The 18,095-nt window shown below is 47.9% G+C and overlaps 3 protein-coding genes across 4 annotated transcripts in view; 1 reads left to right on the top strand and 2 right to left on the bottom strand.

The window, feature by feature from the left end:
- Positions 1-1,419: 1,419 nt before the first annotated feature.
- On the top strand, positions 1,420-4,514 carry tmem276a (transmembrane protein 276a). The gene is made up of 4 exons (XM_076027286.1): positions 1,420-2,327; positions 2,899-3,012; positions 3,171-3,308; positions 3,548-4,514. Exons 1-4 carry the CDS (start codon positions 1,928-1,930, stop codon positions 3,793-3,795), a joined length of 900 nt encoding a protein of 299 aa, XP_075883401.1. The 5' UTR covers positions 1,420-1,927; the 3' UTR covers positions 3,796-4,514.
- A 1,173-nt stretch (positions 4,515-5,687) lies between these two features.
- Positions 5,688-8,717, bottom strand: fibina (fin bud initiation factor a). The gene has a single exon (XM_076027287.1). It carries the CDS (start codon positions 8,658-8,660, stop codon positions 7,986-7,988), a length of 675 nt encoding a protein of 224 aa, XP_075883402.1. The 5' UTR covers positions 8,661-8,717; the 3' UTR covers positions 5,688-7,985.
- Positions 8,718-17,119: 8,402 nt separating this feature from the next.
- The window catches only part of ano3 (anoctamin 3), a 32,308-nt gene continuing 31,332 nt past the window's right edge, over positions 17,120-18,095 (bottom strand). For both annotated transcript variants that reach the window (XM_076027284.1, XM_076027285.1), the window contains exon 25: positions 17,120-18,095. This exon is cut by the window's right edge and continues 2,888 nt beyond it. The gene's annotated coding sequence lies outside the window, so the exon portion shown is untranslated.

The raw sequence follows: 18,095 nt of genomic DNA, 5'->3' as shown, positions 1-18,095 counted from the left end.
TTAAGAACTATTCCTTAGGTTGTAGGCAATGGAATTTATAATTCCTATGAAAATTTGGTTCGCTTTAAACACACTTTTATCTTGAAACAGCATCATTATTATTATTATCGTTATTATTATTATTATTATTCTTTGCTGAGGGGCATGTATAACAGCTCTAAATTTGTTTTATGAGGCAACACTCTTGAAATAGGAATGCAAAAGTTAACACTTGTTAACACACGCATTCAGTAACAGCACTGGCAACTTCCCATAACTTCCTTTTCAGAGAGTAGAGCAGAGTGTCAACCTCAAAACAGTGAAATGAGGGCTTCAGCTCACAAATTATTACGAAGAGGGAAAAACATGCCTAGTTAGACTTCATGGTGCATTCCACAGATTTACTCATCATTTCTACAATGCCCCGGTGATGCACTCAAAGGCAGAAAATCTTTTCGTTGAAGTGCGTTACCGAAGACAGCCGCGTGAAACCAAAAGTGAAGTTTTGGAATTGCGCTTGTTCCCCTTTTTTTTTTTTTTTTAACTTTGCTGCACGGGCCAGTTTGAGGAAGTGTTGACCAAGAGAATGTAACCAATAAAAACAAAAAAACAAAAACGGAAACGACCTGAGAGCTCCTAAATTGTTTGTCTCGTTTGTCTTTCTCATGAGGCCCCCAACGCGGTCAACTCAACCAGGGATAGATGCCGTCTGCTGTGAATATAGATCTTAAGTGTACTTAAAGTAACATGGAATAGTTGTCTTTGCATTTGTTTTCATTATGTGTCTCTTAAAGGTGCAATATGATGTAAATGATGTACATAGAAAGTCACCTTTCCAATAACGTGTCTCTAGATAGTCAGACGTGAGCCCATCCTTTACCTGTTTTGCCTGTTGCATTTTTGCGAAAGCGAGCGCTAATCCACTCTGTAATGGAAATCAGCCCTTTGTGATGTCACGTATAGGCCAGAGCAACCTCACCCATGTTTAGTGGTTAGCATGCAACCTCAGTCAGGCCCCTGAGATTACCGTGTTTATTGTCCCTTTCCAAAACACATGGGGCTGTACACAAAGGGCTAAATATGCTGCATTCTGGAAATCAGTTTAAGGTTTAACCAGGCATCTCAGGCTGCATGAAAGGGCCTAAAATGTCAGCAATGTGAAGTCTTTCATAGCTGTGGCCATGAATAGATACCTTGAAGAAAACATCAACTGATGGCCACTCGTTCTGCCAGACGTGTGAGTTTTTGCATAAAATGAATGTTGTTGTGTGTGTGTGTGTGTGTGTGTTTTTTTTTAAACCACATTATACTAAAACAAACATATGCCTCCTCTTGCCTTATTTTCCCAGAACATGATGCAATGATGTTTGGCTCTATTAGGATGGAAATTTACCAGAGCAGATGTGTTGCAACAGCTTCCTGTGAAATCTGGGGGCCCTCTGTGGGGATTCACATGCTCTCCGCTCTCTGTGTGTTTCATAACAGGGCACTTTGGCCGACAGCAGCCGCGCTAAACGCGTCTGAAAACGTGATGAAGAGCACTCCCTTCAGGATCAAAACTTTGCCCATCTCGACGCGTCTCTCCCGGTGCGAAGCGCAGGCCTGCCCGCCCCAGGCTCGTTTTGCCTTCAAATATTTGCTCTGTCTCCATCTACTGGCAATTAGGCGGCGGGGCTGACCGGGGATCCGGGCCAGACTGACTTCAGAGGCAGAGAGGAGGCAACCCAAATATCCCCCCCCACCGCTTGCCTCGGAATTTGACTCCTTCAGTTCGCGGCGCTTGACGAATCAAAGAAATGAGGGCTCCGGCGATTTATCTGCGTTCCGGTTTTGCGCGTAACGCCGAATTCCCCCCCGACCTGAAGCACTGACGGCGGCAGCCAGGAGCGGAGCCCCTGCCGTCCCACGGAATCATCGGCGACGCATCACACCACACCGCGCGTGGAACATGGCTGCTATGAGGATTTTAACCGTGGCGGGTCTCTTTTTGGCATTCTGCGCTCTGGGGCTGATCGCGATCGCGATCAGCACCGACAACTGGTACGAGACGGACGCCAGGAGGCACCGCGAGCGCTGCAAGAATTATTCCAACAAAAGGAACGACCCGGGCTACATCTACATCTCCAACAACAACCTGCCCCTGCGCATGATGCCGAGGGATAAAGCCGTGAGAAGTGGAGGCTCCTCCGGGGGCGAGACGCCGCTGCGGGCCAAGCGGCACATCTTGCCTCCCGCCTCGGCCATGGAGTCCCACTGCAGTCGGCAGTACAACTCCACCATCACCGGACTGTGGAGGAAGTGTCACCGCGAAGGCTTCGACTTGGAGACGGAGGATTTGATCTTCAAAGGTTTGGCCTCTGGGGGGAGGGGAGGGGAAGGGGGGGGGGGTGTTGTGTGTACATTTTTTCATTTCATTATTTCATTATTTCATTATTTATTTTTAAGCGGATCTCTGTGTGTGTGTGTGTGTGTGTGTGTGTGTGTGTGTGTGTGTGTGTGTTGTCGTGTGCTCCCTCTCGGTGAGCACCTCCAGTGCAGGAATGCGCTATCCAAGGTTCTGATACTGCGCACAGGAGCCCCGGAGGCCCACGCACACGGAGCAAACGCTCACATTCACTATTGCAATCGACGCGCCGTGTTATTTCGCCTGCACAAAGGGGGCATGTTGTAGTAACAGAAAGCCTTGCGCGATATTCTACTCCACGGTTGTGTGGGTGGATGTTTGTGTGGGAGAGGGAGGGAGGGAGGGAGGGAGGAGGGGGTGCTTTTCCTTTTATTCCCCCCCCCCCTTTTTTTTTTTGTTTTCTGGGATGGGAGAAACGGAGAAAGCGGAGAGCCTCGCTGAGAAAAAAAAAAAAAAAAAAAAATCCGGCTCATCTGATCTGGGTGACATCCTCTTTGTGTTGTTTACATCCACAGGATTGGTCCCGCGCTGCACGCCGATAAAATACTACTACTCATCGTCGGCGCTGCCCAGAAATCTGCCAATCAATCTGACGAAGACAATAAGGCAGGATGAGTGGCACGCGCTACGTGAGTACCCCGTCGGCCCCCAGCTTTCCTCCCCCCCCCCCCCTTTCTATTCCCCTTCTCCTCACCACCATCATCCCCCTCCCCCGCCCCCACCCACCCATGATAATCCGATGAGCGGAACGTGGCTAAACCCGGCCATCGCCCTGCTGTCTGTGCAGACCTCCAGCGGATGACGGCCAGTTTCATCGGCATGGCCATCTCCATCATCCTGTTCGGCTGGATCATAGGCATGCTGGGCTGCTGTAAGGAGCATGATCTCATGCAGTATGTCGCCGGACTCCTCTTCCTCATGGGAGGTAAGATGTTCTTTATGTAGAAATGAGTGGGGGGGGAAAAAAATAAAATAAATAAAAAATCTCCCTTTTATACCTTAAATGGCCACAGGGGGGCAGCAATGTGCTTGATAATGTGCAGCAGCAGCAGCAGCAGCAGCAGCAGGAGGAGCAGATGAGATGGAAATGCAACCCCCCCCCCACACCCCTATGTCTGACAGTGTGGATTTTGTCCCCCCCCCCCCCCTGTTTAATTCCTGCAGGAACTTGCTGCATCATCTCACTCTGCACGTGCGTGGCCGGCATCAACTTCGAGCTGTCCCGCTACCCTCGCTACATGTTCGGCATCCCCGAGGACATCAGCCACGGATACGGCTGGTCCATGTTCTGTGCGTGGGGCGGACTGGGCCTGACGCTGCTGGCCGGCTTCCTGTGCACGCTGGCCCCCTCCCTGTACCCTCCGCAGACACCCGTGGTGCACAAGCCCCGGCAGGAGAACGGCTGCGTGTGACAGTGCGGCCGGCCCGGCAGACACCTGTCTCATCCCGACACGGTGACGAGCCCTGATTTAGAGACAGAGGTCCACACAGGGACTCTTGCAGGAGTGGAGGAGGGTGAGCCTTTTGCACAGACTGGCACCGAGGACGGCACAGCACGCTGGCTCTCGCTCACACGAGACACACGAGGACAGAAGAGGCGACATTGGACTGCGGACAGTCTTGGTTCCTCTGGTGCTTTTTTATTTTTGTCTTCACCCCCTTCCTGCCCCTCCCTTTACGAATGAACTGTTCAGTGTTATTGCTTGCTCTTTCAAGAGGAGAATATATGAACTTTCCTTCTTGTCGAATTTGCCAGTATCAGAAGAGAAAAAAAAAAGTGATGATAAAGAACAAAGAGAAACCACTGGCAGAATAAGATGGATAGCACAACTTTGAAATCTGTATTGAAGCTGAAATTATGGATGTGTGGCGTCACATGTCAAAGGGCAACTGTGTATCATTATGTACCCATTCCAAATCAAGATATGTAGGCTACATGTACTTTTGAACTGTATGTATGCAGATGCATTCGTGTTTACTCAACGAAAAGAAAAGAAAAGAAAAGAAAAGAAAAGAAAAGAAAAAAAAAAACAACCATACGAGCACTGAGATCCAACTGTGTTTGAGGGAAATGTTTTGTTGTTCTTGAGGTCTCAGAATATTTTTGAGAAATAAAAAAAGCCATGCAAAACTTGTTTTTGCTCATGTAACAGCCCGCACTGGCGGAAATACGGAGCTCTTTGTCCTTGCTCGCATTGGAACGTCACATTTTTACGGTTTTATTTATAGGCAGGGAATGCGGGTCGAGGGAGTGAAAAAAAGCGTTTATGGCATTACTTTTCGAAAAGCAGCTTTTTTTTTTCATACTTGGAAGTTGCCGCAGCGAGGAGTTTTACTCAACCACTTCTGAACACTCACATGTGAAAATGTCAGCGGCCGGAGGGTTGAGTCAGCGCCAGCCGAGGCAGATAAAACACACCAGAGAAAGTGAAGTAATTGTTACTGCTGGCAGTGCAGCAAAAATAAAAGCCTCACTCACACAAATGGTCCGGTCGAAACAACGCCCAAATTTTGACTCAGTTTACACAGATAGCCAGCCACTGGCTCAGCTCTGTAATTATTTTCCAACAGATTGTGAGGGAAATGAAATCTTTATCACTTGCACTCCGATTAATTATTTCTCTGCATCTCTGCTTGTTTGTTGGGCTGATTAAGTCATAATTCCTGGTAATTAGTGAGCTGGAGTTGTTATTTGCAGCCGCAGTGTTCCGAAGAAGCCCCTGATGCTGGTTAAAAGCAACATGGCCCCCCCGGAGATGGTGTGTTTCCTTTCTAATTACAAGCTCTCGACATAATAAATGATCCTATTTTTTTCTTTCTGAATTAAAAGAGCAGAGGAAAAAAAAAAAAAGGAGATAAGTGACACAAAATACCTGCGCTGCTGCTTTAATGAGGAGGAAGATCTACAGCTCCTGCACGTGCCCGCAGCATTAATAAGTCATTGGACTTCGTCAGTGGTCTAATTACTCGACACACTCCCAGCACGGATGCACACGGTTAGAGCGCTTCAGCGGTGAGCTTGGCTCAGCTGCTGCACAGTTATTTCTAACTCAGTTGCTCCGTGGATGGATGGATGGATGGATGGATGGAGTGACAAAATACAAACAAATAGGTAAACACAGAGATAGTGAACTAAAAATTTTTACCAGTTTTGTTGAAGTCAAGATCTTCATATATGACAAGATGGCTAATCATCACAATAGGGAGTGTCCAACAGGGGACGCTATTTTAAGATACTCTAACCTGCATTACTCTCCTGTAAACCAACCAATCTCTGTAATAGATAGATAGATAGATAGATAGATAGATAGATAGATGGAGTTTTATTAACAATCTCAAGGTCCAGATCAAAAAACAGACATACAGACAAACAAGCAACAAACAAGTAATAAAGGCTTGTTTGTATTTATTGTGACAAAAGTCCTCAGACTAAGTGGAATCATAGACAGGAAGTACTAATGTTGCTCTACCATGGAATCAGCAGCTAGTCAAATGATGACTAAGAGAAATGACTACGAAAGCAGGGAGAGGGAAAGTTTTCAATGCCAAAAACAAATCTGCTCTTAAGAAAAGAATTAGCAGAAGTGATTTCTAATAAATGAGCTCGTAGAAACGAGTGTATCTGTATCACCCCGGATCAGAGCATTTCTGCAGATGTGGCTCTGACAAAGGAAGCTCTGTGAGCAACGGATGTGGGTTTAAACTCCTTGAGAAGTGCAATAAAGTTTTTTTTTTTTTTTTAATGTTGACATTATTATCCATCTTGTTAACGTTCTTCCATAAAAAAAAACAATAAGCGCGGGCCGGTAAAACCGTGAACCTTGCAGCCTCAGCAGCAGGATTCAGACGGTTCTCATCTTTCTAATAATACCACCACGCCGGCCTGAGGCTCCAGGGCTCAGAGCACTCTGAGCGCTCAGCGTGCTCTCAGGTCGACTGCGCTCTGCATTCCTGACCTTTCTTTGTTTGTCCTTAAAATATGTTGGTAAGGAGAACCCAGTCTAACTGCCAGTAATTGGGCCTTTTCCCTCTCCTAGGACCTTTTTTTTTTTTGGGGTGGGGGGGCCCCAGAAAATCAAATTGTCAAGCTGTCGAACCGTCTGATGAGTCGGTCAGAGGCAAAAAAAACAAAAAAAAACAGCGGAGAGCCTGCTGCTCCTGAGACGTGCTGTCGACCCACAGAGTGGAAACTTTCAACCAAAAACCTCAATTGAGGCTGGCGAGCCCTCTGCAGTGCCCCTGAAAAACAAAAAGAGCCACACACACACGCACAACACACACACACGCACACGCACACACACACACACACACACACACGCACACGCGCACACACACACACACACACACACACACACACACACACACACACACACGTATGGCTTCTGCATATGCTGGCGGAGACCCTGCAGCTCGGGGATCTTCTGGACGTCGGCGCTGTGCTGTGAGCTACACAGTGGAGCTGTTTTCAGAAAGGGTCCCTCAGGGGAAGCTGGACTGTGAGGAAAACCAGACAGAGGAAATCACACCCAGTTGCGCCCACGGCAGCCCATCTGGCTAAGCCCACAATATGTGCAGGGACATTATCTGTGCAGCAAAGAAAGGGGGGGAAAAATAAAAGAATTGCGTGCTGGTGGCGGCGACTCTGCGGCTCGCGGGAACATTGGCACCAACGGGTTTTTTTTTTTTTTTTTAATGAGGATTATAAACAAAAATACCAACTACAGAAGGTCCTCGCAGCATTAAAATATAAATAGGAGGGAAGCTTCACCGCTGTGTGTCGTAAAAAAAAAACCCGAAAACAAAAAACAGGTCCAAATTCTGACAGGAAAACATTGCACACGGTGGCTGATTTCTCAAATTATGACCAAAAGAGGGGATAACGCCTGTCCCTCCGCCGGTCAAACACATTCCATGTTTGACTGAATGGGTGCCAGATGGGGGAGGTAGGCGGCGACGGGCCTCGGATGCCCATCAAGGCCGGTGCATGGGGACCACTTTGACACAACAGCCGGCGCTCGCCACTCAGCAGTGACAAACGACAAACACATGCGTGGCGGCCGGGAGGAAGGAAATGACAAGGCAGGTTGAATCCAGCGTTCACATTTCAGAGCGTTCCGCCGCCGCCGCAAGTGTTTACAGGAATCCTGGAGCTTCAAAGGATGGGGACGGCTGAGTTGTCGGATGAGTAAGTCGGCGGGAAGCGGCGGGAAAGCTGATGTTTACTCGGTGTGTGTTGACACTCAACATGCATAAACAACATCACTTTGGTGCATTTTTTTTCTTTCTGATGTTTTATTAGATTCAACAAGATATAAATCCACTTGGAGGCTTTGATTTGAACACTTAATGGGAGGATGAAAGAGGCTTCCCTCTCAAGGGTTTCCAGGTCTGTCTGTCTGTCTGTCTGTCTGTCCGGCTGTCTGTTTCCACGCTGACTCAGAGGAATGTGTAAATGTTTTTCTTCCAGGCTCCATTTAATGACACATCCCGAGCACGGGGAGAGGTCAGGGCTAGTCACGGCTCCCCTTTGGACGGATGTTCATAGACCCACATTGAACTTTGGACGCACGCGCAAGCGCGCGCGCACAGGCGCTCGAGTAGGCTACGAGCCGACGTGGAGGTACTCCGTCTTGAGGCGGTTGAGCCTCGTGCCGTGGCTCCGGATGATGAGGGACAGCAGCTCGTGTCTGTCCTTCAGCCCGGCCGAGATGTCCGTGGTCGCCCTCAGCGCGCTCCGGATCTCGCCCACTTGCTTCATCACGTGGCCGTTCAGCAGCTGCTCCTCGCGCAGCTCCGTCTCCTGGCTCTGCTTGAACTTCACCTCCAGCTCCAGCAGCGACTTCTCCACGCTGGTGAACGCCTCGCCGATCTGCGAGATCTCCCGCTGCAGGAACATGCCGTAGTTGTCCTCGCCGTCCAGGTCGTGCGCCACCGTCCGCCCGATGCCCTCCAGCAGGCGCGCGGCGTCCTCCGCCTGCAGCTTGGTGATGATGAAGTCGTCCCGCACCGCCGCGTCCTCATCCTCCGGAGCCCCGCAGTGGCGAGCGTCCGAGAACTTGAACAGCATCTGGCACTCCTCCATGTCCTCGGTCTCGTCGTAGTCTCCGTCCGGGACGAAGAAGTGGTGGAAGGTCCCGTTGGAGATCTCCGCCTGCAGGGGCCCCGAGTAGACCGCCGAGCACAGGGGCGAGGACGCGGCCAGGATGAGCAGCAGTGAGACGGGATCCATGGTTGCGCGCAGCTCCGCTCTCCTTCCCTGCCTGTGGCCGGCCAGCATGTGAAGTGGCAGCGGCAGGATCCAGCAGCGCACTTTTCAGCCCCGCTCAAGTTACACACGCGCGCTGCCCCGTCACCTAAAAGGCGCAGACCACGTGTTTGCGTCCGGAGGGCCCCGGTGACCCCGAAGAGCCTCAACCGCGCAACAGAGTCACTCCTGTTCCCAAAATAAAACCGCGCGCGCGCGCAAAAAAAATAAAATAAAAATAACTGCGACCACCGCAGGTCGTCGTGTTGACGTTGGGCCACCAGTTTAATCTCAACTAAGACAAACACAACTCACCAAAGGTTTCATTCAAGGTTTTTTCCGCAAAAACTGCTGCAGCATCTTTTTCATTGAATGACACTCCAAACAGAACATAATCATTCAAGTATCTGGGTGGTTTTGAACTATATCAAGTTTATATCAAGTATAAAAAGTCCTAAAAAAAACTGTTCATGGCAACACCTAGATTTCGAAAAACCTCTCAAATGATGGTTAAAAGGTTTTTACGCTCTCATGAGGTGGTTTTTCAGACGAATCCACGTAGAGGTATATCGCAGAAGTGTCATGGAAACGGGTGGGGCATGGCATACGGGTGTCATGTGACCAGTTCAATTCAAGTGAAAAACGACCATTCTTGACAGCAAACAAACACAAACAAAAGCAAACGTAGTTCTCGTAAATCTTGCAGGATGAGATTTTACGAGAATCACGGCTTATGTGCGTCTCACCATTCAATGGAAACACATGCAAATCGCAATCATACTTTTGATGAGCGCAAAAAACACAGTATTATATTGCAGTTATCTTAAACTCTGACTCTAACTGCCTGTACAAACAACAATAAGAATGAAATTGCTGAAGTTGGAACAAGACAACACACAATGTAAAGATTCACACCTTTAGAAAACCACATTTCCAGTCAGCTCTTTGTCAGACTCTGGTGTGCACAAGTGACACTATAACAGGGAAAACAGCCATTCCCAAACATAAAGGTGTTTTTGTTTGGCTCCTGGGCCTGAACAGTTAGCGCTCCGTCTGATGACGTCAGTCAGGTGATCGCATTACAGCAGTGCGGCAGGAGTCCCGCTGGGCTTTCGATCCCCTCTGCTGCACATCCTGTCCCGGGTAATCACATCACAATGGGGGAGTGTGTGTGTGTGGGGGAGGGGGGTGGCGGCCTTCGATCGGGCTCCTCTCGTGTCAGCAACACTAACTGGAAACACGTGGCACGCCGTAAACACAGTGCTATGCGGGCGGAGTAACGAGCTGCTGAACCGTCCCGTATGTATATACGGGCTGCGCATAAGTTCTGTTGCTGGCCAGAATACAACATCAGCAGTGGTGCTGAGCAAGATGCAGGCCAGAATCCACACGGTCGAGATGCTGCGGGTGCTGCATTCAGGAGGAGCCCGTCGGCCAGATGAAGGGACGGGGGGGGTCAGCGAGAGGCGGCCATAAAAGGAAGACGGACGACGTGGAGGGTTCAAGAGTTCAGCAGAGAGAGTGACCCGGCAGGGAGCGCAGAGGGACAGGGAGGCCACCTCCTCAGGGAGGAGTCGACGTGACGGGTCGCAGCAGGGCCTCGCACTCGTCCGTCCACTAGTGGCAGATGATGGAGTGGGAGCCTTCAGAGAGTCGAGAACAGAGGCGACGGAGCAGCAGGGCCAAGAGAAGCAGCTTGAATTCACAACTGATTGTATTCCTGTTATTTCCAAAGGATGAGAGAATGTCGGTCAGGGAGAACGTGGCACTTTGCCTTTTGCTGCTGAGAGAACAAAACTGTTGTGACCTCGTTTCTCACCCCCAGTTCCTCCGCACCTCCTGTTTCAACTGGACAGCATTCAAGGCTCCGCACCGTGCAGAAGAGAAGAGACAAGAATTCAAAGCTCCCCCCTGCCCCCCGCTTCTCTCTTTTGGCGGACCCGATAGCACAAACTGCAAACACAACACAGACGCTCACGCATCCAGCCACTGACGCTTTGTTGGACCGTCCACATGTCTGGGATCAGCCAACATTTGTCTGGAGGGCGGAGTCACACTAACCTGACCCTTTTCTGACATCATTTCGGTGACGTCGGGCTGATTTCCAGAACTGTTTGTTTGAGAACCCGCTTTCTGGGAAGTGGAGCGAGTGGAGGGAGTGAAGGCCTGTTTATCGGTTCGCGTGGGGTTGACAGCTTTCTTGAGAAACGCTGCTGAAGAAATAAATGAATAATACGTAGCCCTTAAATAAACACTCGCCGTCCTGGTCCTCACTGTGTTTATCGGCCTGTTGTAAACTAAACAGCAGGGAGTGCTCAGGCAGTTTTTACAGGCCATTTTTCATGCACACCACTTGCGACTGATCCAAACGAGCGGGACTCAGCTCAGTCCAGTGAAGCTCAGAGAAAACCTTCCTCCAACCGAGACATCTGACAAACTGAAGGCCCTTGGCTGCACTCATCGCTCGGCCTTTCACGACTGGTCGGAGAAGTTGCCCCCGCCGCCCGCCACTGGAAAGATCTTTCCGCCTAGCGCAGATAAAGCTAAGCTCACGACGGGCAAAGCGTTTGAGACTGAGGAAAGGCAGGTTTGCTCGAGAGCGTCCTGTTATTCTTGTTAAACGAATGTTAAAAAGCCAAACGACAGCTCCGGGCTGCTCGCAGCAGCTCCTCCTCAATCCAGGCAGCTGAATAAATAAAGCCTCACTCAACATAAATACAGATAGATTAAACTGAGCGGCCTGTCAGAGCGTGAAGAGAGGGGGCACGGCGGGGCAAACTCTGCCTGGAAGCAGATGGGGGGGGAAGGGAGGTGGGAGAGGAGTCGGCCGGCAGGAAGCCGTGCGGAGGCCGCGCACGGCGGTGGCTTGGATGGCTGCCTCTCCGACGCTGATGACTGGTTTCCTCTCGGTGCAGCCTGCGGGGTCGAAGGCGTCGTGGCCGCGTGGGCGGCCACGCAGACAAACAGCTGAATCACCGTCTGGCAGTGAATCTTAATGACCTCACGCTCCAAACGCCTCTGACTGGTTCATTTATCTCTCAGGCGAAAGTTTTTTGGAGTGGGGGCTCGGAGGGAAGGGGCTGCGCTCTCTGCACTTGTTAGTTAGATGAAAAGGTCGTAAAGAAATTAGAACCTCAGATAAACCCACATCTCGAAATCCAGAAGAAGACCCACGGCTCCAGCGTGCAAGCATCACACCCCGCCAATGCATCACCCGGCACCAGTGTTGGCGAGTAATCTATTGCTAAGTAATCCACTACTGTAACTAAGCTACTTTTTGAGTAACGGAGTAATGTAACAGGATTACTGTGGCAAAACTGGTGATTATACTATAATTACTTTATCAAATAACGATTCCATTACTTTTCTGAAATGTTTTGCAAGCTAAAAATGTCTTATCATCCACAAAATGTAGAAAAACAACCAAAAACAACAATGTTGCAGCCGCGCATGCAACGTCACTGATATGCGATGAAGCGCCAAAACAAGCATGTTGGCGGCAAAAGCATAAACAGCCATTGTGTTTGATAGCTGGAAATACAAACGTTATTTCGAGTTCATCTTGTCTAAATCAAAGAATATTGTGGTTTGTTGTACGTTATGTGTAAGAAACAAGACATTCTCAACCGTTACTTTATCCTTTTTTAACGACAGTAATTAGTAGCTGATTACGTACGAAACAAAGTAGTTAAAGAAGTAATTAGATTACTTTTTAAAGGAGTAATCAGTAATCAGTAGTTGGATTACTTTTATGGAGTAATCCCAACAACACTGCCCAACTTTAAGCCACATGCTAATTACGCTAGCGTTCAATTCAGTGACGTAATGTTTGTGAAGTAAACATTTTTACCAGTAGATCAGGACACATGCTAGAATGGAAAGCTATAAAATCCAAACATAAATATCATTTAAAATGCTTAGCTTTAATGCTTATGCTTTTACATGATAAAGCCTTTTGAACGACTTGTTGGAATGACAACCAACCTGGTTGTCCAAAATCTAACCACTGGTTTCCGTTTTTATATTCAGTGTTACTCTGTGAACTGTTTGCAACCACTGACTGCCGAAACAAAGACAAAACTCTGTGATTTTAGGACAGAGATCAATATTCAGAGCCCAAAGCCGGAGACGAGAGATATTCTGGGTCAATATTTGTGTGTTTACTGAAGGTATGAGTGCAGCAACCAGAGACGGGCAAACAAAACAAGACTAGACTTTAAATCACGGTGGGAGGAGGGGCAGGGAGACGCTTCCTGCAAAGATAAACAGGCAGAAGGACGAAGGCTCAGGAAGGAGAGGGGAACCAAAAACAATCCATTCTCAGACAGCAGCGTCACAGCCACGACACGTCGGCCCTTCTGCTTTTGCTCTGATTCGAAAACACATCATCAGGTTTGTCAATTCAGATACTTAACTGCTTAAAAAAAGCTTGACATTACAAAGACCTGCAAGCTCAACTCTCATTAAAACAGTCAGAATCTCTGGTATCTTCTTATTTATGAGCATCGCGGATCAGACTCACTGAAACCAGCGGGTTAGATGAAAAATCATTAAGCAGGTCACAGCAGGGCAGCATTACCACCCAGACTTCTGATGGCCGGCAACTGTCCACCCCCAACCCTCTCAGAAACCAAACACAGAAACATTGAACAGCAGCAAAATTCATCCCAAGAGGATGAGAACTGCAGAGGACCACCCAGGGGGAAGGAGACAAAGAGCCGTCAACCTGGACTGAAGCAGGATTCCGCAGATGCCAATCGGACAGTGTGGGGATCAACCAGAAGAATATGTGTTTCTCCCATGGATCAAAAGAACAAGCACGTGAGGACAAGAACGCAGGGCTTTGCAACAAAGAAGTGGTCAGTTATTTTATACAAATCACAACTTATTTTAAATCTTTACACTGTGAGCGATTGAGAGGTTATAAACAAGGAAAGATAACAGTCATATTTCTAAGTCAGACACATTAGGCCACATTTAGTCCACATGCAGTTCCTCATCAATTCTGCTGCCATGATTGAATTCAGCTCAAAACTGTGGCGTTTTTTGCAGTACCGGCTCCTTCCTGCAGGCTGCCTCTTACGATATTCACGAAAAATCAAAACACAAACAATCAAAACACACAGCTCACACAAAACACAAAGCTTCATCTTCATCTGACGCACATGGAGGGAGCTGGGAAACGCTTTTTCTGCGCACACATCCACTAATCACATCAAAGTCCAGTGACTCTGACCACCACCAGAGGAAAGCATTAGGGCCCCTCCTGCATCCTGTTTATATACAGTACGCTCAGATCAACTCATGTTATAGCATACAGTTGAATGATGGTACACACACGTACTCACTGGTGCTTAAAACCATGAACGTTGAGGTTAGCAGGATCGCTAGGTTCTGTGGTTCTGTGGTGAGCCCAGGAAAGGATGTGCTGGAAACAAAGCGAGCGCAGGAGTTATTATTACACATACATTCATGAGCGCACAACAAAATCATCCGCCCAGAGTGGATGCACAGAAGCACGTCTGCACGATGCTTTTATTGAGCCCATAATCCAGAGATGTTTCCAGTCTAAGACCCTGACTCGGCTCTCCGGCCGGCTATAAATACACGCAGTGCGGCCTTTGTGCGTGATCCTCAGATTTATCCTCAGATGAACTCTGAGCGACAAATTTTTTTTTTTCCCTCCGGAGCGGATCTCTTCAGAGTGGCCGAGGATCCCCAAACAATTCCTCCGATGTAATTGGGACAGTGAGGATTTTTATTTTGTCATTTGCTGCTTAATTAATTCCACAGTGAAAAGCTCTCACATGAGTCGTTTCAGAACGATTAGACCGCTGTGCCAAAAAAGCAAACAGCAGGCTTTCGGATTGTGTCAAATTAAGAAGGGAAATGTTGGAAGCTGCACTTGCAGAAGAGGAAGAAAAGCTTGAGAGGACTTGATGGATTAGAGTGGCTGCTGTGGCAGTTTTATCGGAGCACGGATGACATTTTCACAGAGGACGGCGCCGAAAGCTTTCCCCGGTGGACGCCGTGTTTTCGCTTTAATCCTGATCATTCTTTTTTTTTTTTGTTCCTTTGACAAGACTGTATTTCACTGCTGCGAGGCCGCTGCAGCTCGACAGCAGGCAGGCTCTCAATTTTTTCCACTCAAACAGAAAAATCTTGGATGAACTGACAGTAATAAAACCTCATTGGTTGACTTTGAATGCAAAGTGCAGAAGCTCGTTTCATTTCATCAAGGCCTCCTATTCCCTAGATTCTTTTCTTTTGAAAGAACTCTACCCGTACCTGATGGACATGTGAAAAAGATCCAATGGATTTGAGAGACATTTCATGTCGGCAACAGAGCAGAGTGTCAAAAGAAATGCCACACTGACTTCCAGGTGCGTAGGCTTGTGTGAAGGTGATTTGACAAACTGCCCACTGGTATCTATCCGCCAAATCCAAACAGACCAATTTGATTAGACCTAAGAAAACTAAATGAAAAACCGTCCACTGAGAAAAACCCTTCTGCTGCTCTTCTGTTCTTTAAAATTTGAGAAAATTCCGCCCGGATGAATCAGCCTGATGAAGCTGTTGTTGCGGTGCAGCGGCTGCGCCGCGCAAGTCAGCATTATTTACAACTCGTGGCAGCTTCCTGCTTCCTGGTCCACTGTGGTTTTTCGTAGAAGCTTGGAACATTGGGCCTCGCAACCCTGGCATCTACCGTCTCCCATCTGTGAGCTGGCTGGTTCTGGAATTCATGGAAAATTAAAAGAAGGAAGGACTCGCGATTTAAAGGCTATGAGCTCGGGGAACCGTTAGAAGATACGACCCGTGCTTGGCTAGGCGTCAACCTGCAGTTTGCCCCGGCCAATGGCGCCTTGATTTGCGGAAGTTACTGTTGCGACTCTTTTGTCCTCTGCTGGTCACCCTTGTCCAAGTTACACAAGCAGGCTGCCAGATTTATGGGGACGTTCTCAGCGGACCAAATAATTACCTCCCTAACCTGCACTGTAAATCTGAACAGGGCTCCAGCAAGAGATGCTGGGTGCTCAGTGTGTGTGTGTGTGTGTGTGTGTGTGTGTGTGTGTGTGTGTGTGTGTGTGAGCGCGGAAGGGAAGGAGGATAACTGATACAGGAGAATGTGGCCACATCCGCTCTGGAAAACTGCTCTGAAGTGGAATAACACTGCTTCTGTTTCACGGCGAGACGGAGGCCCTCAGCTGTGGTGGGGCCCCCCCAACTTATTCTGCAGCAGTGTGCAGTTGGGCAGCAGGTTACATTCAAGGTTAAATCACAACACATTACTGCCTCGGAAAGAAATGGCAGCTCGAGTGAGTGTTTCCGAACATAAACTTGATGTGTTTTTTTTTTTGCAGTCTGTGCGCTGATGTTCATTTGGTTTCTATTGGATGCCTTTGCTCCCAACATCACCCATATCCCTGAACGACACTAGTTCGCTGGACCAGAACCCACTTGATGTTATTTAGGAGCAGGAGGTCACTTGCAATACCACAGTACCGTTGTATTCTTTCATCCTCCTCTTTTTAAATTGTGACTATTTTTTATCTTTGTCTTTCAAACTGCTGTGTTGTGCGACCTTGAGTGCCTTGAAATAAAATGTACAATCATTATTATCATAATTAAAACTGCAACCCACCAGCAGGAGCTGTAGAGATATTTAGGGGGAACTCTAATTGTCCAAAATTTAAATTCATTCGGCAAAAAAGAAAACAAAAAAATCCAGCAATGTCGAGCGCTGGACATTTTATCTCTGTGATAAAATGTCCCGAGGACTGATAACAAGACACTTTTTCTGCAGCTATCTCTTTTCCCCTTTGAAAAGCCACTTTTACAAGAAGCCCTTTCAGGTTTTCCTCTCGCTGTCCAGCATCTCAGACCCTGCATGGCAGTGACACAAAGCAGGAACTGTTCACTGAAACCACAGCTGTGTGTGTGTATATGTGTGTGCGTGTGTGTGTGTTTGCCTTCGTGCCACATTTGTTGGTCGAAGATCTCCTCTGATCTCCTCCGAAAGGAAAGAAAAACCTTGTGGGCATCCACCAGCGAGCCAGACCGCAGGGAATTGTAAAAGCATTAAACGCCTGTCATCGGAGCTACGAGTGCGCCAAACAATGTTCTGCCCATCTCTTGCCGAAATTTGTTTAGACGGAGCAGGGGCGTGGCCTCGATAGCATCGGCTGAGAGACGACCAGCTTGACGTCATCGGCGTGGCGTGGCGTGGCGTGGCGGGGGGAAATCCTGCCGACATCGCTGGAAAAACGTTAACAATATGTCACAGGAGAAACTGTTTGGAGAGGGGCGCTGCGGTTGGTGATAATAGCCGGGCTTTAAAAAAGAAAAACAGCCTCCTCCCGTTTGTTCCATGAGCAGATCCCAGGCCGAAAATGTCCACGCGTGAAGATGAAGCCGCTTGCACTGCGAAAAATGAATGCCGTCACAGCAGGAATAAAACCAGGGAGGGAGAGAGCGGCTTTGATTTAAAAGGTACAATCCATGGTTTATTACAGAAAAGAGTGATATCCAAATGATTTTTTTTATGATACATTATCTTTTATACATTTTAATGTCTTTTTTATTTCTATTTTAACTCATTGCTATTATTATTATTTTTATTTTTTTTTTTACATGTAAACAGGAGCGAAGTAAACAATGTTATTCATACACTTCATGTCACAAGTCCTACCGCCCCGCTGTACAAGAACATCTGGGACCACTGAGGAGCTCCCATGTCAAGAAATCAGGAAGAGCGCTATAATGGAAAACTGCAACCCCACCTGCCCCTCTCCCACCCTACCCTTTGTGCGCGGCTATGTCTGAGATGTGCAAGTTCATGCCTTTATTACTTATTCTGTCGTGCCCATATTGTGCTATTGCCAACAGTATGAAGGCGTTGGAAACACCTTCCGCCAAGATGCAGCGTTAGTTTTTGGGGAGGAGGTGAATCGACGCCCCGGAATGGAGACAATCAGCCCGGGAATTATATCGTAAACGTCCAAAAGTCACTAAAATACCCTTCAGATTTAAAGGTCCCACACTGCATCTGATATCACATCTCCAGGGGGTCGACGCCAGGTTGGTTGTGTTGTCACTAACCGAGGAGGGTTATTGGTGCCCTTTATGACATCACAAAGGGCTGCTTTCCAGAAGTGGTATTTTTTGCACATTAACACTGCAAAAGTGGAGTGAGCAAGAAGCAACACAAGACTGACTTCTGTAATTGTTAGAAATAGATCCATGCATGGAATCATGCACAATGTGGGACCTTTAAATCCTGCAGCTGTTAAATATAGTGAATAGAATTTGAAAGTTCCAGCAGTTTCCTCGTACCATTTCTTAACAGACACCCAGGGGCCAACTTACAAACTCATTCTGCAGTCTGAACTAGAATTAATAAAATACCTTCATAGTAAAAAAAACAACAATAACAATCAACGCAGAAGAAGTAGAATGGGGTAGAGTCGG

Source organism: Nelusetta ayraudi, unplaced genomic scaffold, assembly GCF_046127955.1.
Source record: "Nelusetta ayraudi isolate G7.1 ecotype Tasmania unplaced genomic scaffold, CSIRO-AGI_Nayr_v1 ptg000020l, whole genome shotgun sequence".
In the NCBI taxonomy this organism is placed as follows: domain Eukaryota; kingdom Metazoa; phylum Chordata; class Actinopteri; order Tetraodontiformes; family Monacanthidae; genus Nelusetta; species Nelusetta ayraudi.
Note: the sequence above shows the minus strand (reverse complement) of the source record. Positions and strands in the feature narration are given on the sequence as shown.